This window comes from Zosterops lateralis, assembly GCF_965231275.1.
Source record: "Zosterops lateralis genome assembly, chromosome: Z".
In the NCBI taxonomy this organism is placed as follows: domain Eukaryota; kingdom Metazoa; phylum Chordata; class Aves; order Passeriformes; family Zosteropidae; genus Zosterops; species Zosterops lateralis.
The window spans coordinates 8,655,958-8,676,658 of NC_139800.1; the positions used below are offsets into that span (position 1 = coordinate 8,655,958).

Here is a 20,701-nt window from a genome sequence, read left to right on the forward strand (position 1 = left end):
CTCTCATGTAGTTAATAAAATGAGGAGGCCTACTATCCAGCAAGGAGAATGTAGATGACTTGCTGTACATCCTTCTACTTACATCTCAGAATATTCTGAGCTCCAGCTTAGAGATTCCACAGAAGGCAATGCTACACTTTTTGTTTTGTCTCCTGCATCTTCCTTTTCTTCACCTTGAATATGAGTGACTCGATCTATACTACTAAACACCTATTAAAGGAAAAAAAAGAAATAAATAAAAAAAAATGAGTAATCACTGACAGATTTAATATAATAAAAAAGATATGCAGGATCTACAGTTTCATGACTTTAAATGCTTATATAGTATTTCAGAGCGCAAACTTTAAAGTTCTTGAAGCTTTTCAGATTTCCAATAGTTCAGGTTCTTAAAATGTTTTCATGGCTCCTCATGTATGGGTACACAAATACTCTTCTCATTATGAATTCTCCTCATTTCAAAATGTGAACCAAGACAGTAAAGCCAAAATTCTGGGTGTTCTCTTCCATTATTTCCTGCCAATTCACCCTCCACTGTATTATCACCTGAGCATGTCCACTCTGCTCCTACAGACCTCTGATCAGCAATAATTAGCTCTCATCTCGGCTACTAGAGTATACCTTTTAGGCAGTTTTACTTCAATTCAGATTATTCAGATCACTCCCTCAAATCTTCATTTCTCCATGACTGGAACACATGCTAACCATTATCTTGCTTTCTCCTTTGGTCGAATGTCATTAAATTTATACCTACTACACAGTAGTACTGTAATGTTTGTTATGCTATCACCTATAAGATATCCAGGACACAACTGGAGCAACATGAAAACTATGTATTAAGAAACCAATGCAAAGAACATGTATTAACATTTAACAGAATGCTTCCTTGAAACTTTCTGTTATGCTATGGTGAGTCTTCTGCAGAAAACACCACCATATTTACATAACTTTCCATTAGTATCTTAAAGATTCAAGAAGTAACTTTTCTACACAATCTTCCCATATTCTGATTTAATAGTATTCATTGTATTCTTGCTCCATTTCAGTCAACTTCATAGTTAAACAAGAAAACAAGGTCCCACAAATCTCTTCTATAGGTAATATTTCCAAAGTCTGCAAAAATAGAACAATACATACTAAGATTACAGAAAATTTTACTTACTTTCGAAAATCTGTGTGAACATGAGGAAAACTGTCTTATCTCTAAATTAAAATCTTCATCATTGGTATCATCTTCTTCCTCAGTTTCCATATGGTGGTATTTCTCAGAACGAGCTAGAGACAAGGGTAATAAAATATATGAATTGATCAGGAAGAATGGATACCAGGTTTTAATATTAAATAAAAATCTAGTTTTATTCTTAAGATTATTTCTGCTGAAGCGTCAATTCACCAGTGAAACTGCAAGCTGCCAGTGATTCTGATAAAGGAGATTTTAAAAAGCAGTAAGCAAGAGTCAAAGACAGTGACCACTTAACTAAGGCATTCATCACTAAAAAATACCGTAAAACACCTACTGTCAAAATAACTCGTGTCATCTTCAGACTCCAACTGTGGAATAAATTCTGCTTTCTGCCTCAGCAGACTATTCCAGTCAAGGCTCCTGAAGAACTGATGCTGCTTTACCTCGTATGCACCACCTGGAGGAGCCAGAGGAAAACACTGAGCAAAGTATACCAAATCCTCTGATATTAAATGAACTAAACTCCCAGCCAACAATGCAAATAATCATGGAAAGCCATAGTCATTGCTGTACACACGAACCTCTACTACCCATTCCCATTAGACTATCCTAAACCTGTCAGGAACACTCCCTGTCCCTGTTTTGTTGTGGCCATTTCTTTTAACAGTTTACTGCTTTATCATCTCCTTCTTTGAACATTTTTATTTTTATTTTTCCGGATGTACAAATCTGTTAGCTACACATTAATCAGAATCATCACATGTATATCATCAAATATAAATATGTGCACTAGGTGAGTACAAATCATAAAGTAATGTAGAATGATCCTTAATAGTTGCTCAATATAAATACTATTGCTGACTTAAGACATCCTTTCAGTGTTTTATGACAGTAATACACAATTCTACAGGAAATACCCTATCATTTATCTTATTTATTACTGCCTGCTCGTCTAATGTGCATTGAAATTATTACACTACTTTAAAGTTAGAAAACAACTGTAAGAACACAATGCAATACTGGAAATTTTGTCCTGGAAAGGTAGAAAATGATGTCATTAATAAATATGCATCTAATTCTAAAACTTGAACAAGTAATCTGCAGCAGAAGACCTGCTGCCAGCTTGTTTTGAGTTTATGTTGTGTGGTTTTGGCAGTCAGGAGCCTTAGAGGGGTGGCTTCTGTGAGAAGCTTCCTTCCTCTATATCCAACACAGCCACTGCCAGCTGGCTCCAAGATGGACCCACTGTCAGCCCATCAGCATTATCTGGGATAATGTGTTAAAGAAGGGGAAAGACTGCTGCACAACAGCAGCCAGAAGATAGGAGTGAGAACAGGTGAGAAGAACAACTCTGCAGACACCAAAGTCAGTGCAGAAGGAGCTCCAGGCACTGGAGCCCATGGTGCAGACCATGGTGAGGCAGCTGCACCCAGGTCCATGGAGGACCACGGTGGAGCCAGATCCACCTGCAGCCCATGGAGGATCATGGTGGAGCAGGCTGGATCCCTGAAGTGATCCCATGCAAAAGCCTGTGCTGGAGCAGTGCTCAGGCAGGATCTGTGGCAGAGAGGAGCCCAAGCTGGAGCATGGTTACTGGCAGAACTTGTGCTGGAGCACTGTGCTCCTGAAGACTGCATCCTGTGGGAAGGACCCACATGGGACCAGGGGAATAGTGTGGGGAGGAAGAAGCAGCAGGGGCAGCATGTGATGCACTGACCACAACCTCCACTTCCCATCCTCCCAGGCTGCTTGGAGGGAGGAAGTAAAGCAGTAGTGTTAATTGGTGATAAATTAAATAAACTTCCCTGAGTTTTAGTACGCTTTGCCCATAATGGCAACTTCCAGTCCTTTTCTCAACCCACGAGCCTTCAGCATATTTTCTCCTCCAGTCCAGCTGAGGAGGGAGGAGACTTGGTGGGTACCTAGTGGCCAGCCAGGGTCAACTCAGCACATCGATACAGCATGTATCAATACTTCTTTATGTCAAGGCTACACAGAGAAAAAATGAAACCACCAGGACTGGTTTCTAAGTGTTCAGTGTTAAGATTTCTAGTCTGGGTTCTTCACTTTTCACACTGCACCAGGGAAAAATTCAAAGAAGCCAAATCTTCCCAAAGCAGATGAAAATCACATCTCATCATAAGTCACTAGCTAAGCAGTGAATATTTCTTTGAACATAGTAATGGGATATTACATCAGAATTATATAATTCCTGATTGGTATCAGACACTTCAAGCTCAAAGAAGTCTTTTTACTGTTGTTTTCCTTCTTCAAAGTAAGTATACTGTCCATCTCTCTTCTGTCAACTTGCCTTTGCCACTCAGGTCTCCTGAGCAAATAAACAATTACGATCTTCATCAAGTGTTATGCAGCCTGCTAATAAATATTAAACAGACAGGACTGTGATTTGAAATGCACAGTGGAGCCTGGCATAAACCACGCCATTTTTCAGTGCCCATGTGGGACCTGTCATACTGCAGCCTCCATTCTGTGAGCTGATTCTAACATTTAAAGATCCTGCAACTTTGTTGTGGTTTCTGAATCCCCTGCTTCAAAGAAATAGCTGCCTTACTTCCTTCTTCAGTCTGCCAAGTCTTAGAGAGACCAGAGGCTTTTGAGATGTCAGTTCCTAACTGAGCACCACAGGTGCTTCATGTTGTGGCACTGACCATTCAGTATTTAAGCCAGCCTCATCTCACCCAATTCACTTTCTCCACCAGCTGTACAGCCAGAGACACAGATTTTGCAATCCACTTCTGATGCAGCCTCTCACAGGTCAACAGTCTTGAATCAACACTGTTTTTACCAGGAAAATTATCCTGGTAATGAAACAACAATGCCTGGAAAGAGTGTACTTAAAACAAGGGAATAAAACCAGTTGTGGATTTTCATTGTGCTTTTGGCATTGGTGCCCTCTGCAGCAGATGAAGCAGGCAGCAAGTGGAGAAGCTACTGGGGCATGACAACTTCCTCAATCCTAACTCGTTTAACATGGGGCAAAGGACAGCAATAAACTTTGCTGGACGCCACCTAGTCCAGACCATCAGTTACAGTGAAGGGTTGTTCACACAGATCCCAGACACTCAGGCTGGAGGGACATGCACTTCATTCATATCAGTCACATCATGCCTTGAAGGAAACTGAAGGAAGACATGTCATTTGGGACCATGTCAACAGTACGCGGGGTCTGGGTTATAATCACTTTTTCCCTGAGCAGCTGTGATAAGGCCAGTTTATGAACTGATTCCTAAAGCCTCTTTTCAATTAGACCTAAAAATATGTGGCACAACTGGACTCAGTTTTCTGAGCAATTTGCCAAATACTCTTGTGCTGACTCAGCATGCCACTTGGTTTCCTTGGAATCCCAAATGTATTTCATGTTCATGGCATACACTGTTCACTGTAAGTAAGACCATACCTTTATATTTGGGCTCTTTTATGCAGGAGGCTTTATTTATTTATTTTTTTTAAAGTGTTTATCTAGTGCTTTGCCTAAAGGGATGGCGGTCAGTGACTAGGGTTCCCATACATTAACACTTAAAAATCACACACAATATTCCTTACTGCCTCTCACGGAAACTCCCAAATAAATCCTAGTCTATCAACCGACAAATAAACTCTATTACATTAATGCACTTTCACTACCTATGGAAGTCCTACTACTTCCTTAACATCCAGGTTTTTTAAGATTCTTTTTCATACAAGGCAGTAGTGCTTGATAAATGCAAAAGACAAGACTTCTCTCACCACACAACTTCAGATAGTAATTTCTGAATAAACAGTTTGAATACTCATCACCCACCCTAACACCTGGGGGAATTAATCTGCCAGGCTAAGGTACTTCTGAGAAAGGAAATTGTGTATTTATTCCCCTCCTAGATTTCTGTATTTAGTCATTTAATACTGTACTCATGAAGAAATCCCATTCACTGACTAACAGGGTCTTTGAGAAATTTCTGTTATATTTATCAAATCAGGAGAAGAGTAAATGCAAATGAGCACATCTAAGTCCCACAAAAACCAGGACAGACATCATCATACTATGTTTGTATTACTGGTCTGAATCTATAAATTATCATGGCCTGCTGTCATACTGCGTGTCATGACAGATGTTTCCCAAGCAAAACAAACAAGTGAACAAAAGCTCCCAATGCTGAATATAGAAGCTATTTCTATGAATATAGAAGCTATTTCTAGTACATTAACAATTTAAAATTAACTCCTAACCTGTTCCCAGTCTTTCTAAAGGATTCTGCCTAAGCAGCAGAGTAATCAGATCCTGGGCATCTGGTGGTGGTGCTTCATCCTTTTCAGGCCAGTTGATTTCATCTAAAAAAAAAAAAAAAAAAAAAAAAAAAAAAATCTGATCCCAGCACAAATTGCATGAATACTCTCAAAAGTGACCTACCAGCAAAGCAGAGTTAAAGCAACTTTTTCAACTTACTCTACTGCATACCAATTATTTCTAATTTTTTACACTCTATATACAGACTGCATAAACATAGTATGTTCCCACTTCCTTTGGAAGTATAATTTAACACAAATCTGTGTTTAGCAGCAGAATGCATTAGTGCTTGGCTCATGGAAAATTTCCAAAATACTAGCACAACTTGCATGCTTTCTCTTCTCCCACCAAATCATGGTTTAAACTGTAGTTGTGTTGGATGGAAACTGTTGTTAAGATGGAAACTGCTGACCTGACCCAGCAGTTGCTGCTCACATCTGTGTTTCTTCTCTAAGGCTAGTAGACTCCTTAAAGTCACTACTCCCATGAGTAAGGGTCAAGGTGTCAGACTGTGCTCTGGCAACACATATGACAATGAAGCTTTTTTTTCTAGAGTCTCATATCTCCATACCACCTTACTGACTCTTTTACTACTATGGCTTTTACACTTCATGGCAAGCTGGGCCTAAACCATGCAATCAAGGCAGGATACACTGTGAATGAGCATGAACTTTCTAACAGCAAGTTTTGCCTGATTCTTAGTGGAAGCTGCCTCCACAAATGTAACATAGCACAGGTTTAGTCAAAACTCTGCAGAAGTTTCTTGGGAGGCACAAGGATTTTAGTATCAGAGGAACAGCACACTTGGAGCTCCAGAAATACTGACAGCTGTGAAGTAGTTTGTTGTCATTTTATGATCTAGCCTTCTTTTATAAAATAATCATAACTATAATATAAATAATCATCAGAAGCTACCCAGATGTTTAATCTTTGTATTTCAGAGTTTAAAAGTAAGCATTGATATTAACAGACATGAAATGTAACCTGTTTCTGGAGCAATATTTAGAATTCTTATCACTTTAAGTATCTAAGTTTACACTGAGGCCTCCCGCAGCTGTCCTTGCACCACCTGAGGGCAGGAAAGGCAATCTACAACTAAAAAAGAGGCAGCAACATTTTAAAGTAGATTCTTAAACAGAATGTAGATTTTGTTCATGGAATCCGGAAGGAAAATCCAGGCTACAGTTTGGCTCTTTAAGATGGCTCTTACAGTCAAATAGAAGGGGATTATTTATTTTAGCATGGGAAACATATCCAACTAGAACTCTTCTAGAGATACTAAGAATTATTCCAGTAAGTAAGGATTTTTCAAATAAAAGAGAAGCAACTGACAAATCAACATCTAGATCAGGCCAACCAACAGTCTTCGAGGGTGAGTGAGAATAGATGATGTTTACAAACAGACTTCTAGAAATAATTTCTGTAAGATAAACTGACACACTCAAACAGATGAAGATATTTACAAAAGTATCAACTAAATTGTAACACATGACGGTATGTTTTACAAAAGGTAAAGTTAATGTCATATGCAAAATAAAGCTGGAAGTACCAATTTTGTCATTAATTTTAAGACTATTCCCTCCCCTTCTCCCAGTCAGGGAGTGTAAGGATAAAAACAGAGTTGTGTGTGTCTGGAAATGCAATAAAAACATGAATTATTGCCATGTTTGCCTGCCTACAGCTTCCACTGCAGTTTTAATCTGATTTGGAAAAGAAAGCATCAATATGCACTGCAGCCATGGGGCACCCAGAAAACAGACAGCATTTGCTGCTTGTGTTAATTAAACAGTTGATTCTTTTTGCCACTCGGGCCTCAGCATATTACATCAAAAAACAACATGGTTAAAATCCATGAGCACACAGAATGTCACATGCATTTTAATAGTTTACAAACAAGTCTGGCTTTTAGCTTCAGATAGAGGAGAGAAAGATGATGACAGAATGTCTCCTTAAGTACAAAAGGGGATTTGTTGCATTCTCACAGAATGAGGAACCAGAAATGCATTCTCAGCTATTGGACTTTTTAAGCAGACCATAAAACAGTCTGGGAAATACCTAGTAACAGAGGTGCCATTCTGTTAACCTTGTGTCATAAATAGCAACCCTCTGCATTTATGCATTTGGGAAATTTATGGAAACAGCAGGCAGGATAGTAAACAGTTCTGTTTAATTATCATTCAGTTTTGTCACAAGACCCATAACAATACTTAGGGTCAGTTTGCAGGTTAAGATCTAAAAGGTTATTGAATTTTAAATGGAAGAAGAACAGCTGCTATAGAAATAACATTACACTCCAACAATCACCAATGAAATCATTAACAATCTGTGGACTGAATTAGTTTCCTTCTTTTTCTCATTATTTATTATTTGGGAGACATTTGTTTTAGGGTTTTATTACATCTTTGTTAATTTCTTTATTGTGCCATGAGGCATTTTGGCATTTATGCAGATTTATTTTAACTGTTTCTTCCCTGGTGTAATTTCTTTACCAAAGACAGAAATCACTACTTTTTTACTAACATTGTTTCTCTCTTCCAAATAGTGCAGTTTAACCCCTGGACTCTATACCAATGAACTTCTGTATTTAGCAACAATATACAGTAAGTTCAGCTTTTAATCTAAGTTAATTGTTACTGCTTTGAAAGTAAATTGTGTAGTCTATCAGTAAAATTGAAAATATATTTATTATTAACAGATTTTGGTATTTTTAGTGATGATGCTCACCACTGATTACTTGTCCAAAGAGCTCTTCTGGTGTATCTCCAAAGAATGGCACACATCCAACAAGAAACTCATAAAGAATAATTCCCATAGCCCACCAATCCACTGGTTTTCCATAACCCTGTCTCAGTATCACTTCAGGAGCTATATATTCAGGTGTACCACAGACCTAAAAGAAAGAAAACAAACATGATGGCAAAGTAAGTCTTAACTGAGCTATATCACGCTCTTTAAAATCCATGAAATGTAAATTAATATGAAAACATGGAAAAATATGGAATTCAGTTGGGTTTAGTCTGCCAAGTTTGCATAACAACTTACATTTTTAGAACAACCTACCCAGATTAAGAGGCACAATAATCAACATTTGGATATTTGTCATGCAAAGGACAGTTTGTACTTTATACACATCCATCATGGCAGGTATTTTATTTAACGTAAAACTAGGATAACTTATTGCTATTCCTATACGAAAATTGTGATTGTTTTATCTTAAGTAACTTTTACAGTGAACAGATTGTGAGCAATGGTAATGAGGCATGCTTAAAGGGAAATGGGCCATAGCACAGATTTTAGCACCCTTGGTTGTACAACGCATAATGAGCTCCACAAGTACTCTGCTGAGACTTCTGAGTTCTTTACAAAACAGGTTCCCATTTGTCTCTCTCACAGATTCACTTGCACACAATTAGGTTCTTAATCTTACTAATAGATCTTAATGTAAAAAGGAAAAAGCCTAGAATAATCTTCAGGGAACCAGTTAAAAGTACCTGACACACTCAGTTGGAACGCCGATGCAGAAATAATTATGGTTTATTCAGTATTACAGTGTGTTCTGCTGGCAAAATATCCCTTCATGTGAACACTCAGTGTAGAAATGAAAAAGGCTGTTTCTTACTTGTTTGTCGAGGAATTCTCTGGCATCCTTCTCAATGTGACCCTCGTACAGATTGGTAGTCAAACTCATTAGCCCCACTTTTGACAGGCCAAAGTCTGTAAGCTTTATATGGCCCATGGATGTTACCAACAGACTGAAAAATAGAAAGTTTTTAAGACACTGTGATATAATCCAATATTATGGGCTTCTCATTGTTATTACAATTATAATACTTAGAGAAAAATGTTTCATTAGCAGTGAAAAATTATAAATATAGCTTAAAAGTACTTTAACTGCTACAGAATAAACAGATTAAAAATCTAAGTCTTATATTTAATACAATTATATAAGAAGTAAACAAACTTTTTATATGCAACTGAACAACATCTTATAGAACTACAGAGGTCTTGAGAGCTGAGCACTTGAAGCTTTGAAGAAACAGTTATCATGTGAAAGACCTAAAATAGAATACATGTCATTTTTTGAAGTGAGGTGAGTATTTTCCATCTGTAACAAGCTGGGTCAATCATACATTTGGAAAAAACCTCAGAGAATTAATTTAGTGACAAATACTATACTGTCCTAAGCTATCAATGCTAGGAAGGTATTGTCAATCAACACCCATGACTTCAATTCTTTTTTTTCCTTTATTCTGAAACAAGATGATGATTAGTGGAGTTGCAAGTGCCATACTTTGTATTTCAGCTACCTGCTGTAACGTTAATTTACTTGTATAGGAGCAACACCATACTTTTAAATATTGAAAATCAAAAATCTCACCCCCTCAGAAAACAAAGTAACCCCCCAAACCCATGGAACAGGAGATATTTTCACATCTGGTCAATCTTGTCTTCAAACATGCAAATACCTGCAAGTTGATCATATGTTGTATCAGTGGTTCAAGTATACATTGAAAAAATTTCTCCTAATGACTAAAATGTGTTTCCCCTCATTCTAACCAAAAGAGTAAATAATTTTTTCTTTTTAGTACCCTGAGAGCCTCTTCCATCTTAAATACAGAAAATTCTTAGCAGCTCTTTTAGGAAAAAAAAAGGGTTTTCTGTAACTGCAAGTAATGAAAATTCAAATATTGTGAAGTAATTGTGAATCTACATAACATTTAAAATAAAAAATAATTCAAAGGAAGTTTTGATTTTTTATATTTTATTTAACAATTTCAAATTCCTCTTTCAGTTATATTCTATATACATACTTGTCAGGTTTCAAATCCCTGTGTACAATTCCATAATTATGAAGGTATTCCAAGGCCAGAACAGTCTCTGCAAAGTACATCCTTGCCATGTCTACAGGTAAGGGACCCATATTCTTCATCAAAGTAGCACAGTCTCCACCTGTGGAAACAGAACAAATGCTCCAGATGACTCTATAAATTCTGAGGTCTATCAGTATAGACCATAAACGATGCTAAAAGGAACACAAACTGCAGTGATAAATTTTTATTTTCTAGTCAGATGATTCATCCAAACATGTAACCCCCTCAACCACTACACTGGAAGTAGTGTGAATCTGGGAGAAAGCACTACAAGGATTCAGCTGAAAACCAGTAACTTACTGCTACCTAAGGAGAAAACAAACAAATAAATTGGGGGGTGGTGGTGGAAGCCCACAGAACCATACCGGGTATCATTTCAGTACTGCTTCTGTCCACTGTTCTCCATCAGCATTAGCACCTTTTCAAAATGTCTCCTCTTTCCTCTTTCTTTGTTAAAGTAACTACTACAAATCCCCCAACACTTGCTAATGAAAATTTCAGCTCCAGAAAAAAAGCCAACATTTCCACACGAACTTTTAATGCTAGCACACTTCCCATTACAATCTATAAGGAACTTATTCTACAAGCAGTTATTTCCCATTATAGCTGGAACACGAGTGTTTTACAAGCTGTTTACTGGGAGATAATGACTGGTGGAAAAAAAAGAACCACCTTGCTGTTGGATCTGGTTCCTAAATCTGAATTGCCAGAGTATGGAGGACACACAGGGGGCCCCTTTTAATTTAAGTACCATATGGGTTATTTTTCTTTTGTGGTATAAGGAAATTCTCCTCTTCCTCTGCAAGACAGAATTTTACCTTCTACATATTCCATGACCATACACAAATGACGTCTTGTTTCAAAGGAGCAATACATGCTGACAACAAATGGATTTTCTGCAAATGTCAGGATATCACGCTCAACAAAGGCCTGTTGGATCTGGTTTCGAAGGATGAGATTCTGCTTATTAATTTTCTTCATGGCAAATCTTTGTCTGGTTTCTTTGTGTCTCACAAAGTAAACCGCACTGAAAAGTTTGAATGGGAAAGAAAAAGAAAAGTCTGGTTAACTATTAAAAATGCATTTTAAAATACACTTTTCAATCATTTTTTAAAACTATATGTATATAATAAAAAAGATTTGTTTTCAATTCAATGTAGTCTTTCACAAAAAATAATGGTTACAAATCTAATTTTGTTTAAAAACTAGGATGAATCTCTGTCAACACAAATTAGTACTCAAACTAAAACAAACAACCCTCCTGCCCCTCCCTCTCCCTCTCAACCAAACAACAGCAGATATAACAGCAAATGCTTTTATCCCAGGCAGATTTCAGGCATTCCCATGAACAAAGGATTACATACAAAATCCAGCTCTGGTACAACGTTATAAATGAATGTGACAAATGCTTATTCTGTAGGTGTGCTGAAAGGAACTTATGACTCAGACTCAGTCCAGGAGATTTTAAAACATATCAAAGGTCTCTTACGAAGGTTGCTTAGAAGTTGCTCAAAGGGGTGGCTCCTCATTACCAGATGCAAAATCTCCTGTTCTTGCTCAGTCCCTGGCATAAGCACTGATCCATATCAGAGGAAGGTCACCAGTAGGTAACCCCAAACAAAGCTCACTGTGCTAACTACATGGTTGTTTGGGGCTATGGTGTGTCTTGACTTGCAGAATTTCCACTGGGATGCTGGGAACAGGGTTTCCCATATATTTGGTTAGGTACAGTCAATGCAGTGAGGGAAAGCAAAGAAAAGAAAACCTCACTTGGGCAACTCTTCTGTCTTTCAGGTCTAAGGAGAAGGTATTACCCTGCTGTGAAACTCAGGACTATAGTGCTGCATTTCTCAAAATCCCTTGAGGCAAATCCTGAACATTTTTGCCTTGCTTGAAATCTACTTTATAGCATTTAATGCTTATACCATCTCCAGTATATAATTATCACGGTGTTTATGGAAAGAAGGCACTTAAAGGAGAAAAGAGAGGGGGAAAGGAGGAGGAAATGGGATTCAGTTGTGAAGTTTTTTTTTAATTCAATTAATTACCCCCATGAGGTCCAACTATCAGCATATAATTATTTACACAAACACAAAAATAACACTTGCCTTACTATTTCTATAAAGATCTTCACACAGCTACTGAAATTACATGCACTGAAAAACAAGGACTTCCTTCCTTTGTGAAAGAAAACTTTCTAGGCAGCACAATTTCTCTTACTGATTCCAAAAGCTTTCATTAACCCCTCATTCTTGTCTGAGCATGGGGCAGGTAGAAGACATTACGCAATTATGAAAGTAGGTAAAAACTACCTTGGGCAAAACCCATGACAAGCCCCACCCTTTGTGCCTCCTACTATGTGTCACTCCCTTCTGCCCCTCCCAAGCTGGAATACAGACTGAGTTATTCAGCCCCAGTACTCCTCCCTGCTGACTTCATGCCTTGTGTCCTGCAACTCTTCCTACTGCTCCCCTCATATTCACGTCTCTCTCCAACTCTTACTTGTACAATCCCCTTCCTGTGCTTTTCTTTCCCTTGCATTTTGGTTTCCTCTCTCATTTGTTGCTTTCTCCTATCAGTTTCATAATCTCCTGAAAAATCTTTTCTTTTATCTGTTTCAGTCCCTCTGGCATGTAGAAAATTATTGCCTGAAGTCCCCATCCTTCAAAAAAATCCAGTTACATGAATGAACTAAGGACTGACTGAGGACTTGGCATACAAATATTCCTCTAGAGTTTCAAATTGGACAGTGTGCCAAGACAGACTCTTAAAAGCAAACAGACACCACAGCATATTATTACAGCATCTTAATAAATCTTCCTTTCAGATCACACACATCTGCAAGATCATTACTAACATATTTAAAAATAATTAAAGACTAAGTTCCAAGGACTATCTAGTCCTGTAAATATCTGGGACATGCTGCTGTATTTTCCCAGCTGTCTAAACTGCATCTTCAGTCTTACAGACACAAGAAGGTAACTTTCCACTAGGATTCTGCTGTTTCTCAGGAAAAAAGCTGTCCTCAAATGTATCAGACTCATGAGGCAACTGCAACACAACAGTCTCTCTTGGTTTAACACAAGCATACACTGTTTACACTTACAAAGTGCTTTTAAATGATCTTTAACATGCAAAAACGTCTTAACATCTCTCATATCCTCTGGTCACAGTAACTCCAGCAAACAACATTTATCCCTTATGAAGAAAACTATACCCCAGCCAGCACCATATTGATCATCAAATGGTGCCCATGACCTTCAGTATATTATAAAGACAATTTCAAATTTAAGGATTCTGTGACACAAAAACAGTATAGGGAAAGCATGCAGACTGTCCTGTCAATCACTGAATGACAGTGGCATGTCCTGTCACCCCACAAAGCCACAGCCAGAGTGGTACTGTTGCATCCTCCTGCTGTTTCAAATGAAGAATTTGGTTTCCTATCTTCCCTCAGCTTTCTGTTTTCATAACACAGCAACGGGAGTTTCCAAAGCATCCTCTGATTTCACTGTGTAAATTTCAACAGGTATGCAAATGCTCTGCATTTTATTGATGCTGTAGCTCAACACAGCAAAAAAAGCTTAGCTTTCAAGAGAAATAAGAACAGTCATAAAGAATAAAGAACATTCATTTGGCAGTGTCCAAACATTACCTTATTTCACTTTCAACATAAACCTCAGCCTCAAGATCTATCTCTATAGTACCTCTGGTTAGGCACAACTATAAAACACTGCAGAAGTGGCAAGATGACAAAACCAACCTAAAATATTTAACTGGTTAAATTTCTGAGTAGTTCAACCTAAATACCATGCCATCTCTATCACTCCGATCTTAGTGTCATGATTCCTGTTTTTTCTCTAAATTGAAGAATCTCTGATTACCAAGAAAAATCCAGACAGACAGGTTTCAGGCCTAGTTTACAGCTCTCCAATAACTCCAACTCTTAGTGCCATTTTACAATCCAGTCTACATTCAGTGCTTAAGGTTAATATAGCTGACACTACTTTTTATTCTGTCAGAGGACCCTGAACTCCTTGTGGAGACACAGGTACTGTATTTACTGCTTAAAAATTATATCTACTGACCAGGAACTTTGTTTCATTTTTACAAGCAATTTTCTGAGAAGAGACTGCTAAATTCTGTTCTACCCTGGAATTATGTCTCACATTGACTCCAGTGAACAGAAACTATTTCTGAGGCTGTGGTTTATATTATTTGGTAAAGTTTATAGATAGTTATTTAAGATCAGAATTTAAAAGCAGCACTGTACCACCTCCTAACAAAGCAATGCCTATGACCAGATCGGAGTTATCTGGGAAATGAGAAGCTGGCCATAGGACAAAAAGAACATGATGGCTTTGATCCTTCTCTCACAAGTGGTATTAGTTCTAGTTGTTCTAATATGTCATCAATTTTGAGTAATAAATTATTTTGAGTAATAAATAAATATAACTTTTCCATACCTAACAGGACCAATGCCTTCTGTCTTGATGGCAGATAGTAAACACAGGTTCAAAGTAATGAAACTGCCGTCCGAAACTGTAATGGGTAAACTGTCTTGTGCTACTTTAGTGAACCTACAAAGTCATGCTTTCACCTTCCCCTCTCACTTTTGAACTAGTGGCTGCCAGGCTGATGATGAAGTAGCCTGATGAGGTTTCTTCTACAGCTGGTAACTTTCTTACTCCTATTCCAAACATTACTACCCATGAGCAAGTACTATCAACAGAGTGGAGAAGGGATAGAAGCAGTTCTCACAAATTACATGCAGCAGCTGCTCAAGACACACTGCTTCTGCCTTTTTAAATTTATCAAGCTACACCACTAGCCAGCATTTCATGTACATACTGACATTAACATCCCGCAAAACTAAAAGCATTCCAGGCAGGAGCAAAAGTGGTATAATGTATTTGCTTTAAACCGATACAGTTTAAGATATGTTGAACTAACATCACTTGCTTCACTGAAATCAAATGTTATTTTTACTTTGTTGAATTTTTTCAGGAACTCAGGCTGACGCTAACTTGAAGAGATGAAACGCTACTACCTGCTACCTCTCACAAGTTGGAATATGGAAAAAATGTTGTTGTGATTGCAGTAAAATTTAAAATTTGGGAAATATTAATTGAGTCTGGCTGAATAAAGTCAGACAGACAGCTTGTGAGACCATTAACGACTTGGCCAGAATCCTATATATTTACTGATTCACAGCTTGTTTAATGTCTTGTATATTCCTAGCCATTCCCAAAAGCCTCATCTACTCAGCTACTACACCTCATATACTATACAGTCATTTAATTGCACTACAAATGAGTTTACCCAATCAATTAAAAGCAGAGAACTGCTAAGATATTTACTCAAACCTTCACAAAACCAATAGTTTATATTTAAACTCATCAAATTTAACACATCTGACAAATCTCTGCTACAACATGCCAAGACCAACAATTACTCTGTCAAGTAATCAAAGCTTTCCATTTCACTGATAAAGGCAAAAACACCACAGCAAAGGAAAAGAATGTTATAGAGTTTTCTTTAATTAGTCAGATTTAAACCCTCCATTATAGCCTCAAAGTAAGTAAAATATTACAACAGCATACTGCAGCTTTATTAAGTCAGAGCACAAAATATGCCCACTAACATATTTTAGAGAATGAATCAATGAAGCACAGGCACAATTCACATACACGTAGATTATTTCAAAAATTTAATGGCCTGGAAAAACAGAGGAGGGAAAATACAATTGTTGTAGCATAACAACAATAATTTTTGTTTCAGCTACTTATACTTGTAAATAAACGACAGTAAATGCCTTCAGGATAGTTTCTTGCTTTATATTCACAAGAAATAGGTATTACTGGTTTATTACATGCCATTCTATAGATGGGTTGCACAGCATTTAGGCTATCTTGATGTTTTCTCCTTTTGAGTAGAATTAACCATCAACTATTGTATTGGTGTCAACAGCAAAAAGAAAACCCTACTTTAATAAAGACTAGAAAAATGGTCTGCTGATTTTACAGTACATCTGACATAGTAGATATTTTCAAGCACAGATAATTTTGAAAAAGTGATATCCTAGAGAACTTAAGAGCACAAGCCTGCTCACTTTTATAGTATTGAACAGGCACTAAAATCACTTCTAAAAGTGAGTAAATATTTTTAGAAGTTTATTGTCTCACATTGTTTCATTGTGCTCCTTTCCCTCTCCATGTACTGGGTTTGTATGGCAAGGTTTTGATAGTGGAAAGCCTACAGGAGCCCAGAGTGGGGCAGGTTTCCTGGTACAACTTGTGACCCTGGCATGGGCCAGGCTGTACCTGAAGAACTGCACCCCATGGAAGACTGACCCATGTTGTAGCACTCATGGGATGGACTCACACTGAAGAAATTCGTGGAGAACTGTCTCCCATGGGAAGGACCCCACACAAGCAGAGGAAGGACTCTCCTCCCTGAGCAGCAGCAGGAACAACACGTGATGAACTGACCATAATCCCCATTCCCTGTGTTCCTGCACTGCTGGGGTGAGGAGGCAGAGCTGGGAAGGATGAATGGTGGGAGGAAGGGGTTTTTTTAAGGTCTGACTCTACAGAATTCTCTTTATTCTGCTCTGATTTTGTTAGCAATAAATTCAATTAATATCCCTAGTTCAAGTCTGTTTGGCCCATGATGGTATTTAATGACTGATCTTTCCCAGTCTTTATCTCAATCCATGAAACTTTCATTGTATTTTTCTCTCCCCACTTGTGGAGTGACAGAGTAGTTCGGTAGGTGCCAGGAATCCCAGAGTCAATCTACTATAGGCTGTTTGCTTTCTCATTTTTGGTTTTTCTTCTAGGAAGTAACCATTTAAAAGAAAAATAAAACCCAACAAAATCTACTTTGCTATTACTTCCTTAAGGATGGAAGTATTATCACTTTACTAAAGTGATAAGCTTTTCAATTTCCACTAATGCTACCACATTATAACCTGGCAGCCTACCCCTGTTTTTACACTTGCTAATGAAAATAACAATTCATGAAGAATTTGGATATACTTCAAGATGGTTATTCTCTAGCACCTTTCTTTTTTTCACATATTTATCAGGTTCTCATCTGATTTTCACAGCATTACATTCTTAATTTTGTGTATCACTGACGTTTAAAAGTCTTGATTTTCCCTGCAACAAACATGAGGAAAAACCTCAAGCGTGTGCCATAGAAGGCCATGGCTTTTCATCTGTTCTTTTCCAGCTCTGCAGATCCCTTTTTGTCTCTGGTTTCAGGTGGACAGTTGTCTCCAGTCTGTATTTCTCAATGCCTCTGAGCTTCCTTCTGGCTGTTAGCAATGCCCCTGGAGCAAGATGCACGAGTAGGTTTACTGAACCTCTGTCTTCAGATCCCACACTGTGCTGACCACTGCAAGCTGAGCTTCAACTGCTCCTTCCTCTCCCCATCCCTCAGCATCTGAAAACTTGGACTAGAGAAAGGGTTTGTCAAGAGTTTCTGAACCTTTCTCCAACAGGGGAGGGTAGGGGCCTACCCCACACAGTTCTTTTTATCCTCCTCCTGTAAGAAAAGGAGATGAAGGGAGGAATGGAGGGGACTTAACATCTGTCAAGGGAAGGAGAAATGGGTGCAGCCAGGGAGGGGAGTAGCATCTACTGCTAATTGCTGAAAGGCAGGCTTTTGAGGTACTGGAGAAGGTGAGATATGGTAAGCAGCAAGTTTTTCTGCGAAGAAGTTCAGAGAAAATTAACTGAGCTGAGCTTGACTAGCGAGAAATTGTATTTGAATATTTATGTAACTTTAATGCAGATTATACTACTTTGGTTGGGATTTTTGCTGAGTCGTGATAAGATGTCTGGGCACAAGCAGCCTCCACACAAGTTACCACTGCCAGCAGTCTAAGCAGTACTAAATGCCTCCTGTTCCAGAACTCACAGCAACTCTCAACTGAATTTCATCACAGAGAGAGCCCAGCAGCCCCAGGCCATTCAGCAGGTACACAAAACTCCAGTGGGTAGATTGCAGGTGCTTTTTCTCCTATGATCAAGATCCCTTCAGGGAGTGCTCAGTCCTAGCAGCCCACTGCCCCTTCCAACTCCAAGCAGAGTCAGCCTGGGAAGCAGCACTGCCCTCTCCTCTGCCAGGCTGTCACACTGGGTCACTTGGCAATGGGCTCCTCAGCTCAAGATGGAAACCTCTCTTTTTTGAGCCAGTTTATACCCTTCTTGTTCCTACAAGTTACACAGACAAAAGTTTCTGTCTCGATACATTTCAGTGCAGAGGAGGAGCCAAACAAGGGTCTAACAGACAGTACAGGATCAGAAGAGGGGACTGAACACAGACACCACCACTGCACAATACTTCCAGAAAATATTCTCAAATGTTCATTTAGAGGACCAGATTACCAGAATTTTCTCTTGGTCTTCTAGGATATCTTCAGATGACTTACGTATCACTAGACAGTAAACTGTGCACTTTTAAAATATCCAGAAACAAACCCAGAAATAGTAGTTCCTTTAAAGCTATTTGGTTAAAATTTGAGAACTAGAATAGCATCCACAAAGTAAGAAAGCACTGCTGCCCTACTTCAGGAAATTTGTTTCTATTGCAACAATATTTCTAGGTCAAGTAGGCATTCATTTTTGAATCAATCTGCCTCCCTACAGATGACATGTAATTCTTTTTCACATATGCATAGACACAGACTTTTTGCAGTATTATAAAGGTGTGCTTAAATCTGCCCTTTGATTTATTCATATTTCATCTCTGGCATGCTATCTGATTCTGAAAAATATTTCTGATGTAACATTCAGAACTTTAATTTACTGCAGCATGGAGTAATTCATTACTGCCTAGAAAACTTTCCAAAACCTTGTGAGCTTAAAATACTAGTAACAAAACAAGAATGCAAAATGAAAAAAGCAGGGTGCAAACTCACTCCCTTACACAAAGCCCCCTGAAATTAGAAATAATGGAAAATTAAGCAAAACTAAAATGCAAAAGAGCTGTCACATTCAGGGATTACTTACCCATAAGCTCCATTACTAATCAGTTTAATTGTTTCAAAATCACTTTCCCGAGGCTTCCTCTGCAGCTTCAGCGAGGTATTAGAGCTCTTCAAAGAGATGAGAATGAATAAGTTAATACAATACTTTTTTTCAAAACCACAGGTGAAAAAACCCAAACAAAAAACCAGCTATCACCAGGCTGTCACACAGGTGAACCAGGCAGAAGATCAGAACAGCCAACACAGAGAGGGACCAAGGGGCTCCTGAAACAAAGCTGCATTTTCATCAAACGTGTATCTGCTGCACTGCAGCCAACTGTCCACTTCTCTCCATGCACACGTTACAGCCACGAAGACTTCTGGTAAAGCAGTTACTGGCAATTCTTATCTGGAGTCATGGACTTCTGTGAATTCCACATGGCACTCGTTGGGTACTGCCTTCCCATTTGAGTAAACCTGACTTTTGTGTTACGGCCTGGTAGTAACAAACTGTTGATGAGCCCTTGTTCACTCAAATAAACTCTGGCACACATCAAACTAATGTTAGGAGTGTGATGTAACAGGGAGGATGGTGAAAAGAGACAAAATGAAAAAGATAGAAAATAAAAATGCATTAATTCTACCTCTAAAAAGGTCACTTTAATCTACTTCTTTGTCAGAACCCTTTCAAAACCAAGTTGCCCCGAGTACAGTAAAACCTTTTTTCTAGTTAGAATTTTTAATTAATCTTGAAGATGTGTGAATTAGCATTGGGGTTCAGGGGGAAAAGACAAAGGCACAGGACTCCAAATGCAGACTTCCAAACCCACAAGATCTTTTTCAAATGTGTTTTGAACTTCCAAGAAATTCCATGACCCCCATCCAGGCAGCTTAGTAACAGTCAGAAGTTGAAAGCAGTCACGGTTGAAACATTTTCAATTACATGCTTGCTAAAGAAAATTCAGTGCAAGACTAGTGAAAATGTTAATATAATGAACTACACAGGAGCTGACAGAGAGGACTTACTAAATTGTTCAGCCCACTTGTCTGCCAGTACAGGATTCTTTCTGATTGCTATTTATGATGATTGTGAGCAGCCCTATACTTCAAAGTTATGTTTCCTATCACTTCCCATGCCTGCTTATTCACAGCCACATTTTGAGATGTTTCCAAATATTCCCTCTACAGTTTTCTTTACTGATTTCATCATCTCCTCAATCTACATTCCTTTATTACACCATATTATCCTTTCTGCATTTCTTCAGAATTTGCACAACACAAATAACTTCACAATTTCAATTGCTTAGCTAATGCTAAACCCCTTTGCACCTTAGATTCAGTTAAGTACTTTGGCACTTCCCTTAAGCCTTCTAGTCATTCTGTCTTCT

At 38.3% G+C, this 20,701-nt stretch overlaps 1 protein-coding gene across 5 annotated transcripts in view; it reads right to left on the bottom strand.

The window, feature by feature from the left end:
- The window catches only part of MAST4 (microtubule associated serine/threonine kinase family member 4), a gene marked incomplete at its 5' end in the record, with an annotated part of 273,094 nt that overhangs the window by 14,196 nt on the left and 238,197 nt on the right, over positions 1-20,701 (bottom strand). For all 5 annotated transcript variants that reach the window (XM_083883208.1, XM_083883210.1, XM_083883212.1 and 2 more), the window contains 9 exons: positions 83-210; positions 1,160-1,272; positions 1,515-1,637; positions 5,408-5,509; positions 8,190-8,355; positions 9,085-9,217; positions 10,277-10,415; positions 11,155-11,363; positions 19,357-19,442. In XM_083883208.1, the coding sequence (XP_083739334.1) occupies positions 83-210; positions 1,160-1,272; positions 1,515-1,637; positions 5,408-5,509; positions 8,190-8,355; positions 9,085-9,217; positions 10,277-10,415; positions 11,155-11,363; positions 19,357-19,442 (1,199 nt within the window). The remainder of the gene's footprint in view (positions 1-82; positions 211-1,159; positions 1,273-1,514; positions 1,638-5,407; positions 5,510-8,189; positions 8,356-9,084; positions 9,218-10,276; positions 10,416-11,154; positions 11,364-19,356; positions 19,443-20,701) is intronic.